Source organism: Silurus meridionalis, chromosome 17 (genome assembly GCF_014805685.1).
Source record: "Silurus meridionalis isolate SWU-2019-XX chromosome 17, ASM1480568v1, whole genome shotgun sequence".
NCBI lineage: Eukaryota > Metazoa > Chordata > Actinopteri > Siluriformes > Siluridae > Silurus > Silurus meridionalis.
The window spans coordinates 14727987-14748791 of record NC_060900.1 but is presented as its reverse complement, the minus strand read 5'-3'; the positions used below and the strand labels follow the sequence as shown (position 1 = coordinate 14748791).

The 20805-nt window shown below is 37.5% G+C and overlaps 1 protein-coding gene across 4 annotated transcripts in view; it reads right to left on the bottom strand.

Annotated features, from left to right (window-relative positions):
• Window positions 1-19974, bottom strand: part of grid2 (glutamate receptor, ionotropic, delta 2) — a 464217-nt gene extending 444243 nt beyond the window's left edge. For 2 of the 4 annotated variants that reach the window (XR_006928288.1, XR_006928287.1), the window contains exon 1: window positions 19226-19973. Coding sequence is in view for 2 of the 4 variants with exons in the window: in XM_046871162.1 (XP_046727118.1) it covers window positions 19226-19313 (88 nt within the window). In the remaining 2 variants the exon portion in view is untranslated. Of the gene's footprint in view, window positions 1-19225 lie in introns of all 4 variants that reach the window. The other 2 variants (XM_046871162.1, XM_046871161.1) reach the window with 2 other exon arrangements.
• Window positions 19975-20805: the final 831 nt, after the last annotated feature.

The following is a 20805-nucleotide window of genomic DNA, read 5'->3' as shown; positions in this document are numbered from 1 at the left end:
TATTTAAAACAGATAGTGTGCGATTAATCACTAGTTAACTCATGACATTCATGCGATTAATCATAATGAAATATTGACAGCCCTTATTGTATTACAAATGGCACTTAAAACAAAACACTGTGCAGCCCATAATCTAGTTATAGTAAGTAAGCCATAGAGACCAATGTGTGTGAAGTTTATAACAAGTACTTGAGTACAGTGAGATTTAAGAGGCACAGGGTTAGATTTAACTGAAGATTATATTTACATTTAAGGCATTTGGTAGACGCCCTTATCCAGAGCCAATTACAAGCATCTGCTGCAGAATAGCAGCAGCTTGAAAACTGAATCTATGACTTTCTGACCAGAAGTCCAAACATTTTGACCACTAAGCTACAACCTCCCTATTATATTATAATTAAAATATTAAAATTGCAGACAGTGAAAAAGAAATAAAATGTATTATTTGTGTGCGTGCGTGTGTGCATGTGTGTGTAGAAGAGTCTGGATTAATGGGATCTGTGAAAAGTGTACACCAACCATTAGAGTGCCCAAGGGAAGTGAATTCAGTGGTTATTTCCCCTCTCAGAAGGCTATTTCATTCAGTTCAATGTGGCTGGATCACCACCTTCTTAGCAGTGATTCTTCAGGATTTGGACAGTTCAGGATCCTGTGTTGTTTTGGGATCTCAAAGGTGAGGAAAGTTATAATCAGAATACACCTCCCATCTTATAAAATGTTTCAATTATCTGTCTCTGAGTCTGATTAAGTGTGTCACTTGGTTTTGCTGTTCAACTGGCTAATTATGTGATTTATTTGGTCTCTGATTCACCATCTGTCTGGTATCAAGTTTTCAAGCAGCTTGTAAAAAGGCGGCGAGCACTTCTCTGGCTTAACTGGAAACTTGGATTTGTAAAGAAGTGGAATTGCTTTGCAATTTGCAATTAGAAACTAGTTTTTAACATCATGACCAATAATATTAAATAGCTTTCTGGTGGTTGATTTTAGAAAATATTTTTTTTTTAAACTATTATGGAATAAGTTATTATGTATTTTAATGTTTTGAGTAATAGAATGTGCTTTTCTCTGAAGAAAACAACGCCACATTTTGAAGGATAAGCTGACGGAGTAGGTATTTGCCACATTTACAACCAACTTTAACTGCACTTCACCCCTTTGAGATAAGCAATGATTCTGATTAGGCTGAAAACCCTGTGCAACTTTTAGAATTCAAAAGGGCAAGTCAATAGTGTGTATTAATCTGATTTTTGAATATTTTGGATATTAATGTGATCAATTTTGGTATTATATCCTCACTACTTACGCATAACTCCACTCGAAATGCGGCCCTGCGCCAATTATTGTTCTCAGCATCGTAGCTAAATGTTTATTGTGTATATAAATCAAAGGTTACACACAAAGCGCACCCTTCCAAATTGATACTGCAAATCCACTGCCCTTCATTCCAGTGCCAAATATTTAATCAAATGAAGCAGAGCTCGATTGGCAAAGCAGCAGGATAAATCTGTGGGTCTGACGTAGCCCTCATGTTAGACAGCAGCAGGCAGCTGAGAGAGGCCAAATCTCTCCCGCACACATTTACGCTGAAATTCACGTGCACCTACTTGTAATACCAGGTCTCTAGCCATGTTGGTATCATGGATTTTTGTACCATGGGGTTCCATTATAGGCTCATGTTATCCCCATGTTTTGACCCACCCATTGTGTCTTAGTTAACGCATTGTATATGCCCCAAAATCTCCAGCCAGTACTGCTGTTAAAAAATAGCCCTTTTTTCCGGTATGAGCTATTACACCCTAAGACAGCTTGTTCATTTGGTCAGATCTTTCTGATTTATTTCAGGTTTATTAAACAGATACCAGCATTCTATTTGGCCCTGTCTTCATTCATCAATGTGTTCTGGGGTTTCTGCCTTTTTCTTTCTTCTCATACACTTTAAAATACATTAAATCACTCATTGTTCGATAATGACTGCAGAAAAGTAGTGATGCAAGCAATATCTTTAAAAGTGCACACAAAACAGATATGTACCGTCTTTCAATGCCACATTTCTCAGAAACTCCAGTTTGGCAGTAAAAGAAAATAAAACCAGATAGCAAAGAGCTTCATCTCAAGAGTGATTCTGTAATATAATGTCATTTATCTGTCATCAGGGTTGTTATGCTTACATCTAAAATATATTTGATTTTTTTTCCTCTTTATTTTCTCTTCAGAAAATAGAGATAACCAATGACATATGATGGAAATCTTTTTTTTTTTTTTGGTGTATTCTGGTGACTTGACAGCAAAAGGAATAGTTTTCACAAACACCATGGACACATTTTTCCCTTTCTTTCTTAAGTTCTGGTTAGTTTGCCTTGTTTTTAAACAGCAAATGTAGTACATTTCAATGGAGGTTAAACATTATGTCTGTAAAAAAGGTTGTGAGATCATATGCCATTGTGTAACTACAGACTTTAAAATGTATACACTAGTGTATTCGTGTTTTCCAACCAGTTACTAACGTTTGTTCTACAGTACATTCAGCCTCTCTGTGTTATGTATAACTACAGTCTAAAAGACACATTAAACCATGATTCAGGCTCATATACAATGCGAGCTATACCAAAACTACTGCCACCTTCAAAAAGTCTAATAGAATTGCTCAGCCACTTAATGTTTTGTATTCTATTAATGCAACTACTTATTTTTACAGCAACAAAAATCTCAGGATTATAGTAGCAATATAGTAGTAATCAAAAATAATAGTAACAGGAAGCAAAAAAGGTCCTTACTGCTTTAGGGTCTTTTATTGCTACAGTAAAAGGTCCAGGAGCCTTAGTGAAGGTTAAGGAAATTATTATTTTTAATGTTTTAAGCCTAAGACTTGAACAAGACAGTAATCTTAATTATGCATCCAAATTCAGTATAGATGAGTCCAAATAGCTGCTAAAGTTACAAAAAATATATAAATAAATAAATATTTTACAAATCAATGTTATCAATGTCTAGATTAAAACAAATACAATGCAATGATTAATTGCAGTTACTGCAGTCCACTTCATTATGTTCAGTGTGTGCATGTGGGCTGTCCACTTTAATTCAGATCACGGATTTTATTTTCAGCTGATGTGAATTCTATATATTCATTTTGAGTCAATGTGTGTGTGTGTGTGTGTGTGTGTGTGTGTGTGTGTGTGTGTGTGTGTGTGTGTGTGTGTGTGTGGCCAGAGTCAATTTATTTGGACTTATCTTGGAATCTTGGTTATAATCCATACCCGAAATCATAATAGCAGCAGTGAGTGTAAACACAGAGAGATCTGCAAAAAAGGAAGGGTCCATGACAAGATATGAATGAGGAATATATCAGATCTGTTCTGCTCTGAAATAGACAAGCGCTAATGTAGACAATGTCTGAGCCCTTAGACAATTTTTCAGACAGCCTGGCCTAATGTAAGCTCATTAATCTACATGCTGTTTACAGTAGCTCATCCCCTCATCTGGGGGAAAATAAGCAAACTCGCAAAGTCCCAAATTACTCTGCATGTGAGGCCCTGCCCACCCATTACTGCCTGCTGTTACACACAATGGGAGATGTCATAATCAAATTAAGATGTTTATATTTTCCATCAGAAAGGTATTGTCTTTGTGTTTCTTTGAGGCACCCTCCAATGCCAACCCCTTTTGCAGCTAGCCTTTACAGCATTTATAAATTGATTTTGGGGGGGAGGGGGGAGGAAAGGGGCAAAAGGTTCAAGATGTGTTTACTCTCTGCTCACCAAATGGGCTGCCATGGCAGTACTGATTAGCTTTGCTCTTTGATGGAAGGGTAGAGAATTTCCTCATACTAAGGAGGCAAACTCAGCCAGATATGAAAAGGGTCATAAAAGAAAATTGATTGTAAGCTTGAGGTTCATAATTTTATTAAAAGAAATTTAAAGGCAGAATCACCTTTCATCTACTGTATCTCTGAATAATATAATGCTGATCGATTTTTAATGACATAAAAAACAATTAGCTCCGAGATCAGTGAAGGTTGCTTACAGCGAAGAGCTGTGCAATAAATTTACAAGGGCTTTTCCACATTCTCATGCAATCCTCACTCGGTTTTAAATGAATTAAATAATTAAATGATAATGAATTTTCACTGAAATGGTATCATTTAAAAGACACAGTGTCATTTCAAGTAATTAAATTCCCGGGTTTTCTGTTAATGCTGTTCATTTGTTATACCTGGGAAATTTTATATCACTACAAAAGCAAAGTGTGATCATGGGTCAAAAACCCAATAAACATTAACAAAATATTTCAAAGGAGGAAATATGACAAACAATCAGCACTTAGAAAGATTTACGTGGTGATCAAAATCAAAGTAAGAGATTGATCCGAATCAAATGATATGTTTTGTTTTTACTTTCTCAAAATATAATACTTAAATCCCACAGAATTAATAACAAATTAATGGTGTGCACATGTGGAAGTGCGTGTGAGCGCGTGCATGTTGCGCGTATAAGGGGAGATGGGGCGGATTTGGGTGGACAATATTGCAATGGCCATTTGTGTAATACATAAGTCTAATTATCCTGTGTCTTGACAGATGGCTTAAAGCAATGATTGTAAATGGGATGATTGCTGTCTTTTTTTCCCAACCATCTAAACAGAGTTTTCTACGATAAGAGCATCTTTGAGAATATTCAGTTAGAAAATATGAATAATCCATGCAGATGCTCAATCTTTTGATCTTAAAATATCCAAATTTTCCATACACTTATTTCTTCTTTTCTAGGGATTAGGAGGCATACAGCTGTTTCAAGCCATCAAGCTTTTTATATTGAGATTCCATTCATTAAATCTTGATTGGTGACTGCATTTAAAAACCACTAATAAAGTTCTGATAAGGGTTTGCATGCTCTCATTCTGTGTCCACAGAGGCTGAAACCCTCAGAAACCATGAGGCAGTTTCAGCAATAGTACAGTAGGTCCGCTTTGCTGTGACACTTTTAACATACAGTATTCTCATGCCAGCCTGACCTGCCATGTACACAGAAAGACTATTAGAAAAGAAGCCGGAAAGCTGCAAATTATCCTCAAATGCTTTAAAAGGTTCTTATATTAAAGTCATTTTCTGGTATGAATATTTCATCCATTCGCCTGAAGTGGAAATGCAATATTGAAGAGTGCCGGAATCCCATGTCATCATGTAGAAAGCAATGTAAAGCAGAAGCTGGACTTATTCCAGAATCCAATTATCAAAGGCGAGGCATTTGGCTGCAGAGCACAGGGAGATTTTCTATTAATCAGAGACACAATTCAGCTAAAAAGGGAATTCTGTAGAGGTGTACTGCACTGGCTTATGCCCTGCCCTATCAGAGTCACTGGCATTTGTGTTCACCCTGAGACACCACATTTTATGATCAATACAAATGATCAGTAATCCCTACTGAGAGTTTTCATTTATACAGTCATCTTCAGTAACTGGTTTGAGGTTAGAGACAATTATTAAAAAAACCTAGAAAACCCAGATAAAACCCACATGAACATTAAAGAACATGCAAAACTCCACACGTTTTGTAACCAAAGCTGTGTGGTGACAACAGTACGAATGCCATAATGCCACACCAGCTTGTGATTGTCTGGTCACGTTTACATACAAGTGTTAAAGGATGCAAGCCCAGAACCATGCACTAAATAAAGGAGCCAAGTGTATGTTTTCTTCATCAGTAATTAATAGTAACATTCTTTCTCAAAGGTCTAAAAAACATCTAGATTTTTTGCAAGCAGCCACAAACAGGTACTGTGCTGTAGACACCTATCCAAACTGATCAGTGAAACCCATGGATAAAAACTATGAAAAGCCACTTTAGAACATTGTTTTGCAAAGGTCAGAAATAGCTATCAGCGACAGTGGCCAGTTTGCTGCAGTTGTCTGTTCACTCCTGTAGCTTCATGTAATGCTTCCAAATAGTTAAGCCAAGTTCCAGCTCCTTTTCCAGCCATATGGCTGAATAACATTTGATGTCAGAACACACATTCAAAGAATTATGATTTTGCAATTCTGATATGCACACTACACATAACGTCAGCGACTAAGAAATTCTCCACTCCAACTCTTCCTTTACCCCTCTTTGCATCTAGTCGTTAAAATAATAATAAACTGATAAATACATTGCAATCTAAAGCCAGTTACAACAAACAAATTGCACCATAACCTTGATCTTATTTGAGGCTTTTGTGTGAAGAAGGAGTCGAGATAACGAGAAAGCCAATTTCCGTGTTAGATGACATGAATAAGTAATGTCTGAGAGAAAAGCAGACACATGAAACAAACAGTGCAGCAAATGCAATATTTATTTATTAGGGAACTCAGGAATGGTATTTATTAGATTGTCATTGCTATACTGGACTTTATCATGCTAGAACAGGAAGATGGACACTGTTGTGCTAGATTCATTGTTACTTTTTTTTATTTTATTTTTTGCATTATTTCCATCTTTTTTTAAAAGCTTTTCATTTACTTGTTCAGTACATAAGCTGCAGTGTGCAAATAAAGGTTCTGAGAAAATACTAATATACTGACAGATTAATATTCCACTTTGATCAAAGAAAAACCATTACAGTTTTTGCTTTTGAACACTGTGGTGGTTAAAATTTCAAAAGTTTCCTGTCTTCTTTTCTAATTCCTTAGGGATTATACAATTCTTCAAATCTGATACACCAAACAAATTTCCATTACTTTCCCTGCCCAATATGAATACACAGCTACATTTTATAAGGCAAAAGCTAGTTTACGAATGGTAATTTATTTTATTTACTTATTTATTTATTTTGAAATGCTGAAGAATCATTTGGCAAGTGGATGATAAACATGTTCCACCGTAAGACACAACACTAAAAAATATGGCATATATTCTGACCTGACTACTAAGCAGGCTTAGTGCCTGCAAGCTATTTTTCATAAAAACATTGCTTTCTGTTTAATCTCAATTTACTGCTGTTTGTTCCAAGAATAACTTGGCAAAGAAGTCATTATGTATCACATATTTCCTGGCACAATCTAGAAAGGACTTTAGGACCCAAGTAACCTTTTAGAAGTGGCCCACAAGAACACACAAAGAATGTTTAAGGAGATGTCAGTAGTTCTAGACCAGTGCATGTTGAAACAAGAGATTACATCATATGAAAAAAGCCATAAAGAGTAGAGTGGGGAATATACAGTAGCTTGGGCTTTAATCTAATACAAATGTAAACTAACTGTGTAACTTTATTTATGTGACCTTTGTGTTGGATTGCATAATAATGCTAGTAATGGTCAAGGTTGCACTGAGAAGGGGTCTCAGGAAGACGAGCCAAATCTATTTATAGCCCCTCTTTAACTCATGCAACATAATCGGTCAAGAGGGAATTTTGATTGAGACCAATTGGAAATGGATACAACTTGTTGGGTAATCAGCCCAAGTGCAGTTTCAGAAAGTTTCCTGCCATTGGTAGTAAATTGCACCTTTTCTTGTTGCTAGAGTGGCATCCTTGTCTTTTGTAGCTTTCACTTGGATATGTGGTTATAGTACAGTATATGCCTAATTATGATTCAAGATGTGAAATGTAACTAGTCAAGCTTTAAAAGTCCTCAACAAATACTGTTCTAAATACCAGATCCAGTACCAGTAGGATAATATTGGTACAAATGGATTTCCCTGGAAGGTGACACATAATTCAGTCTTGGACTTCTAAACTATGCTTTATAATTTAATATTAAATGAGTAGTGATATAGTGAGTGTTGGAACACTGGAAAGCACCCTTTTTTTTTTATTCGTACCTTTTTAATTTTGTCCTTCCTAGAGGGTTTAACTTTTTTTTTTATAAGGAAACCTTTGCCTGAAATGTTCTACATAAAACCTTTATGCATTCCCCAGGAAAATCTTTATCTATTTTTAATCTTAAATGTGCATTCAAAACATATCACTTGATGATATGATATATGATATGATATGATATGATATGATATGATATGATATGATATGATATGATATGATATGATATGATTATGATATGATATGATATGATATGATATGATATGATATGATATGATATGATATGGCAAAATAATGGGATAAAATAACACATAAAAAATCCAACCTATAATAGCTACATTTCTGGTTTCTGAACTTATCTGTTTTCTAATTTAGAATACCTTACAAAGTTTTCTGCAGATTTTTTGCTTAAGAACCTGATATTGCATTTATCATTTGAGCATAGCTGTGCAGAATAAATGTTAAAGTGCTAAGCACATATTACTATAAAAGTTTAGCTGTGACCAAATTTATGCAAAATCATTTATTATATACATTGCAGATAACCATGCACAGACTTTGAATGTAACCACTTCACACAAAAATCTTACTAATATAAAAAAAAAAAAAAAGGATTAGGCTATATTTGGTTCATCTGGTATACATATTATGCCAATCTACCCACCTTGTGGGGTTCATATTATATAGATACAGTGGTGTGAAAAGGTTTTGAAAAGTCCTGATTTCTTTCTTTTTTTGCATGTTTGTTCAAATATTAGTAAAAGATAACACAAGTGAACATAACATGCAGTTTTTAAATGAAGGTTTTTATTATTGAGGGAAACAAAATCCAAAACTCATGGCCTTGTGTGAAAAGTGTTTGCCCCCTAAACTTAATAACTGCTTGGGCCACCCTTAGCAGCAACAACTGCACTCAAGCGTTTGTGATATCTTGCATTGAGTCTGTTACAGCGCTGTGGAGGAATTTTGGTCCACTTTTCTATACAGAATTTTTGTAATTCAGCCACATTGGAGGGTTTTTCAAGCATAAACCACCTTTTTAAGGTCATGCCACAGCATCTCAATAGGATTCAGGTCAGGACTTTGACTAGGCCACTCCAAAGTCTTCATTTTGTTTTTCTTCAGCCTTTCAGAGGTGGACTTGCTGGTGTGTTTTGGATCATTGTCCTGCTGCAGAACCCAAGTTCACTTCAGGTTAAGGTCAAGAACAGATGGCCGGATATTCTCCTTCAGGATTTTTTGTAAACAGCAAAAATCATGGTTCCATTTATCAAGGCAAGTCTTCCAGGTCCTGAAGCAGCAAAACAGCCCCAGACCATCACACTACCACCACCATATTTTACTGTTGGTATGATGTTCATTTTCTGAAATGCGGTGTTACTTTTACGCCAGACATAATGGGACACACACCTTCCAAAAAGTTTTGTCTCGTCAGTCCACAGAGTATTTTCCCAAAAGTCTTGGGGATCATCAAGATGTTTTCTGGCAAAACTGAGAAGAGCCAACCGTTGCGCAGTCAGCTCGCCTTGTGACATAGTGATGGATTCAATTAAACCGGTGCGAACAAACACTAAATCTAAAAGCAGCAAATAACAGCAGCAGTAAACCATCAGATCTTTAGTCACTGTTGTGGTTTTCAGTGAATGCTTATTCATTTGTACACCAATGCATATTTTTTATTCTTTTTTAAGCTTGTTAGCTTGCTGAGTTTCTCCATTTTATTCTCTTTTAATAGCATTTTTACTACAACAGTTAACTTCTGTTTTCCAACACGATTTATAAGCTTTAAAATGTCTAAATTAAAAATAGTTAAACTCAGTATCTGGATTTTGCATTGCATTGCATTAAGTACACGTTTATTCATAAATACCCTCAATTTAGGGTTTTATATAGTTTTAATAAGCAAAAAAGCTTAGTTGAAAAATAATAATAATAGTAATGATTTAATTAGATTAATCGAATAATAAAAAAAAACGTCTGATAAATTGATTATGAAAAGAATAACTTTTAGGCTATATTACCCTTTTTTTTTAATAACTTTGATAACTTATTGCACAAAAACTAAGAAACAGAACATAATTTTACATTATGACTATAAATATTAGGTGCCATACTGAGATTTTAATTATACTGGAACACTTTGTAGAGTGGGTTTTTCGATGCCAAAATATTAATGAAGACATATGTGCTGTCACAAGCTGGGCTTACAATTAGTGTATAAACCCTACATATAAATAATTACCAGACTGCAATTATTTCCAGTGCCTTATATAAGTATTTCACCCCCTTGAACTTTTACATACTAAGTGGGGACCATTGGATCTTTTTACTATTTTATTTACACTATGTTTACTAGGTGCAAGATTTTTGCTTCTTTGTTTTTTATTTAATTCAACTAAATTAAAAAGCAAAACCGTTTGTTTGCAGTAATACTCATCCACCTGGGTCAATACTTGGAAGAGCCACCTTTGGCTGCAATTAGAGCTGCTGAGATACGTCTCTATCAGCTGTGAGAATCTCAATCCTATTTTTTGTTGGCAAAATTGCTCAAGCTCAGCCAGATTGCATGGAGACAACTGGTGAACAGCAATGTTCAAGATTAACCTTAGATTCACGATAGGTCTGGGCTTTGACTCACAATCAGGTTTAGTATTATGTACACCTTTGGCTGCATATGCTAGCTATAAGCACAACAAAGCATTTTTTCGACAGTTACTTAAATAATAATAGTAATGAGTGTTAATGTTAAACATATTATGCTTTAGGTGGTAGTAGTGTTATCATTTTTGGCGTTTTAGCGTTCTGAATCCTGTATTTTCTCAGTCCTTATTTTTTTTTAATCATGCATGCATGATAGACCACCTCAGACCATTGCCCCATTGTCTGTAAAGCAAGACGGTCTGCAGAGGTGCACACTTGGTCTGGATTCACCTGGATTTTACAAATCTGCCAATAGTGTTAATGCTCAAACAAACTGCTTCTTTGCCTGTTGTACAATGCCACATTCTCAGACAGTACTTAAATCAAAAAATTGTGTTGCCATGGCAATGCTGTCAGTACTGTTGCCTGTGGCTTTGAATATGCGAAAATCAAATTTCGACCTTCAAGATTGTTAACCAGAAGGGTGTACAAACAATATCAGACACCCATTGACCAATTTGAGGATGAGACTGCACGACAACCTACACTTGTAGCAAGAGTAGCATTGAACACCAATTTGAATATGAAGTGCCACTGCTTAAGAAATGTGGTGTTACTTCACAACTATAGCTGGGTTCTCTAAAGCTCATGTATTCATGTCTTCTGAAACAAAGCCCTATCATTCAGTCTCAGCCTTTTAGTCTTCTGCAGACAGTATTCTACAGCCACTGTGTTCAGTGGTAAGCACAGCATACAGATCTACGATAGTGTAAACAAACGACAGAAAGAGTTTAGCAGTCCTTCTACACCCAATTAACCCAAAGCTATTCCATCTGCTGAATCCACCATTCTCCCTATAAAACATATCTTTCTTTGTCCAATTAAACCATAAAGCTAACAGCCTGCTAGCAGGGTCAGGGTTTTTTTTTTAGTTTTAAACAAATTGTCCTTAATGTATTATATATTATTGGTTGAGGGCGCAAGGATGATGAGACAAGGATTTACGCAGACACAAATCAGGATGTGACCTCCCATGATATTAACAGGGTCAGAGACAATCAAAGGAATTTGTGAGGATGGGACAATATCCACACGATTAAAGCAGGCTTCTTCCAAAGAGGATTTACAGCTTAACTTTTAAGATTTACCAGACTTATATTTATGCCAGAAAGTAACTGAATACAGCATTTGCAGAAGGATTACACCATAAATAATTCACTTTTATTTCTTAAGTCAACTATCCAGTGAGGCATGTACAGATTCAATCAGTGCTACTCATATAAGGGCAGGTAGATAAGCAGAACTTTTTGAAATAAGAGTATTTTCTCTTATTTCAAGTTCTAAAAGATATCATATATTTTTAAAACACCATGATCTCAGCACCTGTTTCTCTATTTTGAGTTAATTAGCACAGGTATATAAATCATCCTGTACCTTACTTATTGTCTATCATTTGTCTTTCAATGGTTGTCGCTATTTACACTCAGGTTAATATTTTCTAACGATTTCTTTGGTTTTGTTCATGTCTTTTTTTTGTACATCGGTGCTACTAAATATAATATTGGCTTTATTATTTGACACTTTCTTTTTTTTTTTTGCTTAGTAAATAAAGGCAGATGACCACGTTGTTCTGTGTAATGACTTGCAAACTAAGCCAAACCAAGAATATTGCACATATCACACTCTAAGGAGTGTGAAATAACTTTTTAATGCAAAAAAAGAGGCACTGAACAGAGCAAAACTTTTGAAGCTCATACTGTAGCACTTGTGCAGTAAAGCACACAGAAGTTCATCAGAGCTGCTAGACAGAACAGAGAGAGCAGGTAGGAGGAATGAGAGAGGGGGAGTGAGGAAGGCAGGAGTCAAAGAACGGGGCCCAAGGCTCCATGTGCAAAAGACAGAGCTGATCAGAGCCACCACTTCTCAAAGGGAACCTGCTTCCTTCAGAGGATTATGCTGTGTTGCAAGAGCTTGTTTGTAAGGAGCTTGAAGTGTGACTCTGTTTGCAAGTTCTCAGTGAGATTTGCTATGCAGAGTTAAATCCTGAGCGCCAAGCCACGAAGATGCATGCTCGCTGGCTTGACCTCTGGGCGTTTCATCTATCCACCTGACACGATTAACATACAGTCCTAACATTCCACAGCTATAGTGGATCACAGAACAGTCGTCACTACAGCAAAATGTTTTCTTTCCAGCTCAGCGTATTGTAATTACGACACCGCATTGCTCCCCTTAACCCCCGTAGTGAGGCTTGACTGATGTGCTCAGTGTAGCGCTGCGTTACAGTTCACCGGGAGCATGTTTACTCAATACATAGGAAAAAACTCAAGTTCTCTGCATCAGCAACCCAAAAATAAAACGCAAGGAAACAAAGTCAAGCAGAGTCAAGTGTAAAATGTCAAATGTACATTGATCTTTGTAAGAGCGAGAGAGCAGGCATTCAAGCAGACTGATAATGGTTGAAAGCTTTTTTAAGGACCAGACAACATAAAGCAGTTTAATGCAAAAAACGATTACGTCATTTTATTTGTAATGGAAAAAAAAAACTTTTAATCGTTTACTCTCTTGCATAATAAAACCTGTTTAAAACCTTATGTAAAATAAAACTATTTTTAAAAAGCAGCTATATTTTGATATCTTTTAGTTATATCTCTGTAAAGCTTTTTACACAATTTCCACTAATTTTATTGTTAGTCTTACAAGGATTTATCCAAATGGCTCAGACAAAAGCTTTTATTTGTATAATACCCTATTGTAGTAGGACATGTAGAGGAATTTTAGGGAAAATGGCTTAACTGTACGACAGAGATCATCCCGACACATGCTCACATCCCAAATTTGCAGCCCCTGACTCCACTACCCTAGAGATTAGTCTAAAGTGCAGAAGTGAACACTCAAAAGGCCTCAGGTGAGCCTGCTACAAAATCCCTTTGTAAGAAATAAAAATGGAGAAAGAGTAAACCCAAGAGAAATGTCTGAGCTGTCACACCATTGTTGGAAAGGATCTTTCAACACGTGAACATTGTACGTGCTCGTTCTTTTAATCAAATGAGGAAGGCAACCGAAAAAGATCAGACGGTGACACATGTAAGACTTAATTATTCCTATGCGCTTTTATTTTTATGCCCTTGACTCTGAGATCCTTGCATATTGCATTCTTAATACAGGGATATATTGGTATGCACTATGCCAAACACTAAAAAAAAACACAGTCATGTCTGACTCACTTCACTCTATAGTCATCCAGATAAGCATATAATGCAAGAGACAGCTTTTATGGAAATAGCAAAACTCTAAATGCCACATGAAGTGACAGAGACAGTGGAAAGCTTTGTTTTTCAAGTGCCATAATGTGTGGCGAAGTGCGCTTTAACAAATGCCAGCATAAACCCTAAAAGGGAGGATGTAAAAATCATAGGATGTTCAAAACCTGGCATAACACGTAAGTGCAAAGCAAATAACACAGCAATATCATTTGTTGACCTTAAACTTCCAATTTAAATGTTTGCGTTTGTCGCACCTAATTCAGCACTTTAAGATCGCACGGTTTAATATACTGTCCAGAATCGACATTTCTTTTTTTCTTAAGCACCATAGAAAACAAAACTTAAAACTACTACCACAACACATCTTTATACCTCTATATTCTACACTACATGTCACTACAAGAACAATACTGTAAGGCGTTTCAGCGTTCAACAAGAACGGCTTATTTTTACACTATAAGCAAATATTTGAATGTTTCTGAAGCACATTTCCTCACGACTTGAACTGACTGGTCTGCTTTTAAGTTAGTCCATTACGGTGCCATTTCGAAGCAGATGTAAGCAGCAGCTGTGTTGTTATTTGGAATTAAAATTTAAAGGCGTTGTTATTGTCATCTTTTGAGTCTGGTTCATCTTATTTGTTTTTTTTCTTTCTCTATGCCAGCACTTGCTCTTCAGCAATAAGTGCATACTTTTTAACATCCAGAATTTATACAGTGGTTGTCAGAAGTTTTGAAACGCTTCGTCTTTTATTGTTTTTAGAGACACACATTTTTCTTTGTTTATATGCAACAAACTCTGTAATTTAACAGTATGACGATTTACAAACAAATATATAAATGCACAGAAGTTAAACTTATTGTAAAATTCTTCCTTAGCATGAACAACAGCTTTACACCCTATTGGCATCCAGGCACTTCGTTTCTCAACACATTCAGCTGAAATACTTTGAAATACTTTGAAATAAAACATTCAGTTAGATATTTCTTTCTGAACTTGCAATCCAGTTGATCCCTGAGCAGTTCGATAGGATTTAGGTGTGGTGACTAGGCAGGCAGTTGCATAATAGATAACACTCCAGCTCACTATTTGCTCTCTAAATAACACTTACAGGGCTTTGATGCATGCTTTGGTTTATTGTCTTTTTGCATGGTGAAGTTGGTTCCAATTAGCTGCAGCCCAATTCCAGATAGAATCACATGGTGTTGTAGCACTATTGTTTTAGTATTCCTTTCAACCAGAATAAGTCTCCAACACCAAACCATTAAGCTTCCACCTACATGTTTGACTTTGGGTGTGAGGCAGTCTGGTAGCATTATCTCTCATGTTCTGTCTAGATTTATCTGTCAATATAGCTTTCTTCCAGTCATTGTCACTGTCCAACTCTTGTGTTTGTTGTTGTTGTTGTTGTTGTTTAACCTAGATAGCTACATATAAACAAAAGGAACATGCATGTGTCTCACGGTCAAACAATGACTAGGTGTTTCCAAACTTTTGACATGCATTTCAGATTTTTGTAAAGCTGCTTTGACAACCTCCAAAGATAAAACACTACACAAATTATTTAATAAAATTGAATAAAACTGAATTCCTGCCTCATAGGAATCCCAGGATAGCATTCAGATCCATATTGGCAGTTACCAGAATAAAGTGGTTATAGAAGATGAATGAATGGAGAAATGTAACGTTTCTATTTCGTCCCTATAGTAGTACAGGAAGCATTTATCTTTGTCACTTTTTTGCTATCTTCTTGTTAGCCAGTGTTGACCTTGTGTAGCCTAATGTTGGAGGGTCTGGAGAATTACTGTGAAAAAAACATTTGAGTTCCTTTTAGATAAAAAGTGAAAAAATATATGGATGTAAACTATCTTTCAAATGGCATGACATCAAATACACCACTTACTCGACCTCTGCACCACTCACTTAGCCTCTGCTCTCTCACATTAAGACCCTGATGCTACTCATACTTGCCCTGATTCACTTTATCGTATACTGTTGTAGCAAAGTAATGATTTACTGAATAATCTTCCTGGTCGTTGTCACCTTCTCTCAAGGTTTCTTCCGTATGTCAAGTTTTTCCTTGCCTGATGAGCTGGTTTCTCCTTTCCCCCTACACACATTCTAGTTTCCACTTGGATCTCGTCATGTCTGGCAGATATATCATCATGGATGTCATCTTATCAGCTGAAGCCTAATCCCAGCAAAACTGAACTGCTGTTCATTCTAGGTGATTTTTCTCTATGTCAAGTTCCTGTGATCTCTATAGACAACATACTGCTCTCACCTTCGGTCACTGCATGCAACCTCGGGGTAACCATGGACAATCAAATGTCCTTTTTAACTCACGATGCTAATCTAACATGCGAATGTCAAATTCTCCAGATGTTGTAAAGGAGAATTTGTTTCTGTCCACCCAGGCCACTCAGGTGTTGTTCAGTCCCTTGTCATCTCAAATCTGGACTACTGCAACTCACTCCTGGCATTTCTGGCTCTGACCTTCCATCTCAACCTTCCTAGGTTCTCCCACACCACTCTACTGCTTTCTTTAAAACAATAATGCTTGTCAAGAAAGCCAAAAAGGACCAGCATCCATTTACCTCACAGCATTTATCCCACCCCACACTGCATCACGTTCTCACTGATCATCAACCACTGCTCAACTGGTCCCACCATCTCTTAGTGTACAAGGAAGACACGCTTCGGGTTTCGTTCTGTTCTGGCACCTAAGTGATGGAGCAAACTTCCAACTGACATCCAAACATCCGAATCTCTAGCAGTTTTTAAACAATTAAAGCTGTATCTCTTTGAAAGATCCTTAAATTAGAACGTTTAGTTCAGAGTTTTAGACTGATGGTAAAATTAGTCTGTGTCCTAGTTAACCAGCATTAGATTGCATTTATTGATGGAGACTTCAAAGGATATGTTATAAGTAATTGGTGAGACATTGGTACCTCTGGTTTGTTAATCAAGGACTTTGACCTTAATCTGTTTTTAGGGTTTTTTGTTTTGTTTTTTTATAAATCTGAATTTTTATAAAGCTGCCTTGCTATGATGTTTAATGATTAAAAGTTCTATATAAATAAAGCTGAATTTAATTGAACTGAGATGTGTTGTATTATAAGGTTGCCAGATATTTAACAATGGGATAAATGTTATGTTATAATTTCAATACATCTTTCGCTTCAAAGTTGCCCACTTGGATGGCACGCTACCCCGGCTGGCAACAATCAAAGACAGTAGAGATTTTTTGAAAGCTTTGACCTGTGAGATTTCTTCGGTTCCGGGCAAACCATTAAATCGCAAAACAAATAAAGGAGCCTAGGGACAAGTCAGTTTGTTTACTGCTGCTTTTGTCAGGTGTCACGCTTACAAAATGAGGAGAATTAATCTAATTTGGGAAAGAAGGACTTCATATCATAAGTCATTGAAATGAAAGACAGAAAGCTGAAGTGCCCCGAAGATGAAGGGTCTGAGATGAAGTACTGTATATTTAATACTGGCATGAGATGTAGCCTGCAGGCTAACACAACACATTACCACTGTGTTCTTGTGAGAGGCGCCAAGAAAGATGTCCAAAAATAGATTGCTGAAATGGGACTACCCATCTGGCCCACCTGCTAGGCAGTGCCGAAGATTATTATCCACAGTACCCTTTGGCTTTGGACTAAACCATGTAACACACCGTGACAGTGCAAGAGATGGTGATGAGATTATCATACCGTTATATCATTCTATTCTAGTTTGTATGCTTATTTACTCTGTAATGTAGTTTAATTTGCAACTGTGGAACAATGAATAGCAAACAGGATGACACATACAGATACCTGTACATCAGCAGAGATCATCAGAAACCTGTCTAAATTCATACATTTTACTTTGCATTATAACATTAACTTATTTTATTTATTGTACAAAATTTAGTTACATAGGGAAATGTGGTTTAAGCCTGACCCTAAGGAAAATAATAGTATACATTATTTAACCGGCTATTATCTATATGAATGATTTATCGGACAACGGCTATTTTGTACATTGTTTTAATCAGTTATTGTCCTAGACAGCCTACATTTTAAAATTCTCTCAAAAAATATACATTGCAAGAGAAAGACTGCATAATGCAAAATCTTGTGCAAATCATCTAACCTGGTCACGTACAGCCGAAATAAATATAAGAGAGAGCGTAGCGGCCACTAGGGGGAGCGACTTGACTGGTTTTAGCGCACTCTCTGCCAAACCAAACGTTTGCGAATTGCCCTTCAAGAGTCACTCCAAACTGCTTAAGTCTACTTCGAAGGAATGATTGCGCACTTGTCGTTGCTGTAGCTGCAGGACAGCCAGAAGACCCCGGGTTTTGGCCATGGATATTGTGGCTTTTCGGTAACAGAAATAAATGCCTGTGGCTTTGGGACTGAAGCTCATTGAAGCAGTGCGCCACCGAGAGATGGCACAAAGCATCAGGAGAGCTTCAGCTCCTCAGCAGTCCAGCAATGAAACGATGAAACGTGTCATGTCTGAAGTTCTGAAATGCATGTGTCTGCATGTGTTCATTATCTGTTTACTAAAAAACTTTTCCAACAGCAGAGAATTATTTCTAGAAAAATGAGAAACTCTAGAAAACTTGATAAGAGATAAGAGTATGACCAGTGTGAGTGACAGGAGAGTTCACTGTTAAACCACCTGCTGGTTGAAGATCATGGTCTCCATTGTTTGTAAAAGATGATCGAGCTCAAAGTGCACTTCAAAAGCAACGCATTCTTGCTCTTAGTTATGTGATTTGTTGTTTGTTGTTGTTTTTTCCACTTTGTTGTTGAAAACTGACGCATGAATCAGGCCGAAAGTTTGCACGTCATACGGATGTGCATGCACCCACTGCCTAATAGCGCTCAACACCCCTCCCCATCGCTGTCTCTCTCTCTCTCTCACACACACACACACGCACGCGCGCGCGCTCTCGTTCACGGAGCAGGATTTCGGAGGCGTCCGCTCTGATAGAACATCATTCCGAGCGCGTGCACTCGGTGCACAGTTTAATCCAAACGGGCACGCGCGCTTCCACACTCCCGTAAATCTCTTTCACACTTCCGTGCCCCCTCTCCTTATCTCTTTCTCTCTCTCTGTGCATACACAAGTACACGCGCACTCGTTAATCCCTTACTGATATTCGATATGTTGATCTATCCAAGTCGATAATCGATGCACCACCGATAAGCGTGCATTGTCACGACAGAACTATTACTTCCGGTCAAACCGAACCACCTGTTCTCGACCACCATAGCGAATATAATGGGCGCATTGTTGGGAAAATTCCAGCTCCTGTCAAACTGCGTCTTTCTGCAACCAGATCCCTGGTAGTCTAAACGGGTGAACAGCTATTAGATTGAAAAGCCGCAGAGATCTGCATTGAGTTAATTGCATAATAACGGAGCAGCGGCTATAATCTCACCCATGCAGAGATTAAAATGAATGCATCTCGGATTAACACCGGAGGAATCCCGAAACTGACGTGGCTTCAACCCGATGGTTAAACTCACCGATGTGAATAATGGAATCGGAAAGCACGGGCTCGCACTCCAGACCCCAGAATGCAAGCAGGAGCATCACGGTCGTAAAAACTTTCATGTCTCCAGCGGGGAAATCAATTCTCCTACTGCGGGACGACTGCCTTTAAATCCCGAAGCCACCCGAAGATCCAGTCCAGAGATGAAGCAGTATGGACGGATGCGCGTGCTGCCTCCTTCGAAGCCCTCTCCGGCTCGGATTGCAGCAGCTGAGAGCAAAGAAATCCCCAAAAAATAATATAGAGATTAAAAAACGATTTTTCGGGGAATTTTCTCGAGACCAAGTCAAAACATCCAGATGGTCAAGGCTGGAATATCCTCCGTGCGCTCAGTCCGCGTCCGAATCCCGATCGCGAGCAGAGAAAGTCAGAGGGAAATGCGACGCCTGTGATGGTTTTGCACGACGACGCGCGCGCCACAGCATCAAACGGCGCACAAGTTCCACTTAAGCGCACTGTTCAGGCTGGATGATGCAGATTGAGCTTTGAGCCCTTATTCCCAAATGAAGCGCTGCTTGAGTCAAGAGGCTGGACTTCTCCCTTTCCCCTCCTTTCTTTCTTTCCTTCCTACGACGGAGAATGAAGTAGGAGTTCACATACGACCTGTGTTTAGTATGCGATGAGAGGAGACACGAAAAGATACGCAGCATCCGTTACGGATCCCGCGCTGAACAGAACTGGATTACCTCAGAGAGAGAGAGAGAGAGAGAGAGAGAGAGAGGTGGGCGGAGTCATGATCATGCAGAAGTAATCTATGGTTATGGCTCCTCCCCTCTCCATCTATGAAGATATTCATCAACTTCTTTCCAAAAGAAAAAATGTTTTTTCTCAATGGTTCTTCAGACAGTCAAAGGTTCTCAGTTCTCTGAAAGTGAATTCTACTTAAAAAGACCCTCTGAATTGAAGACCTTTTCTTATTGTGACCTTTTAAGGCTTCCCCAGGAGGGACAAACCATTTAAAGTGGTTTTCAATAATGTATGTAATGTTCAAATCAGCTACTGTCATAACTTGAACTCTATTAAGTCAATGTTGAGCAGTTATCAGACCAACCATAAAAAAAGACATTTTGATGGCTTTCTAATGATGTAAGAGGAAAAGTGTTAGTTATGTGGCTCTTCGTTGGATTTGTAAAGGTTTTGGTTTTGTACTGCGATACAGATGTGTTTGAGCATGCATACAACTCATCCAAATATTGTCTTATATACAGTGTATGGACAAAAGTTTAGAGACACCTGACCATGATTTGTATGTGCTTTAAAACATCCCATTCCACATTTAGTCAAGTCAAGTTTCTTCCTATAGCGCTTTTCACAGAACTTAAGTATAAAAGTGAAAATCTCCCTTAGATGTTATGAGGAGGAAACCTTGAACCCATCCTCATTTCTGTGATACTGAGAGTGTGATTATGAATCTTAATACAAAACACCAGAGAGTGAGAACTACCATGAGTACCAGAGTGTGAGATCATGAGTAATGTCCTTTCTATGTTCTTATACAGTCAGTTGACGTTATGGAATTTATGGACGTTATGGAATTTAGTACCCACTTGCTGT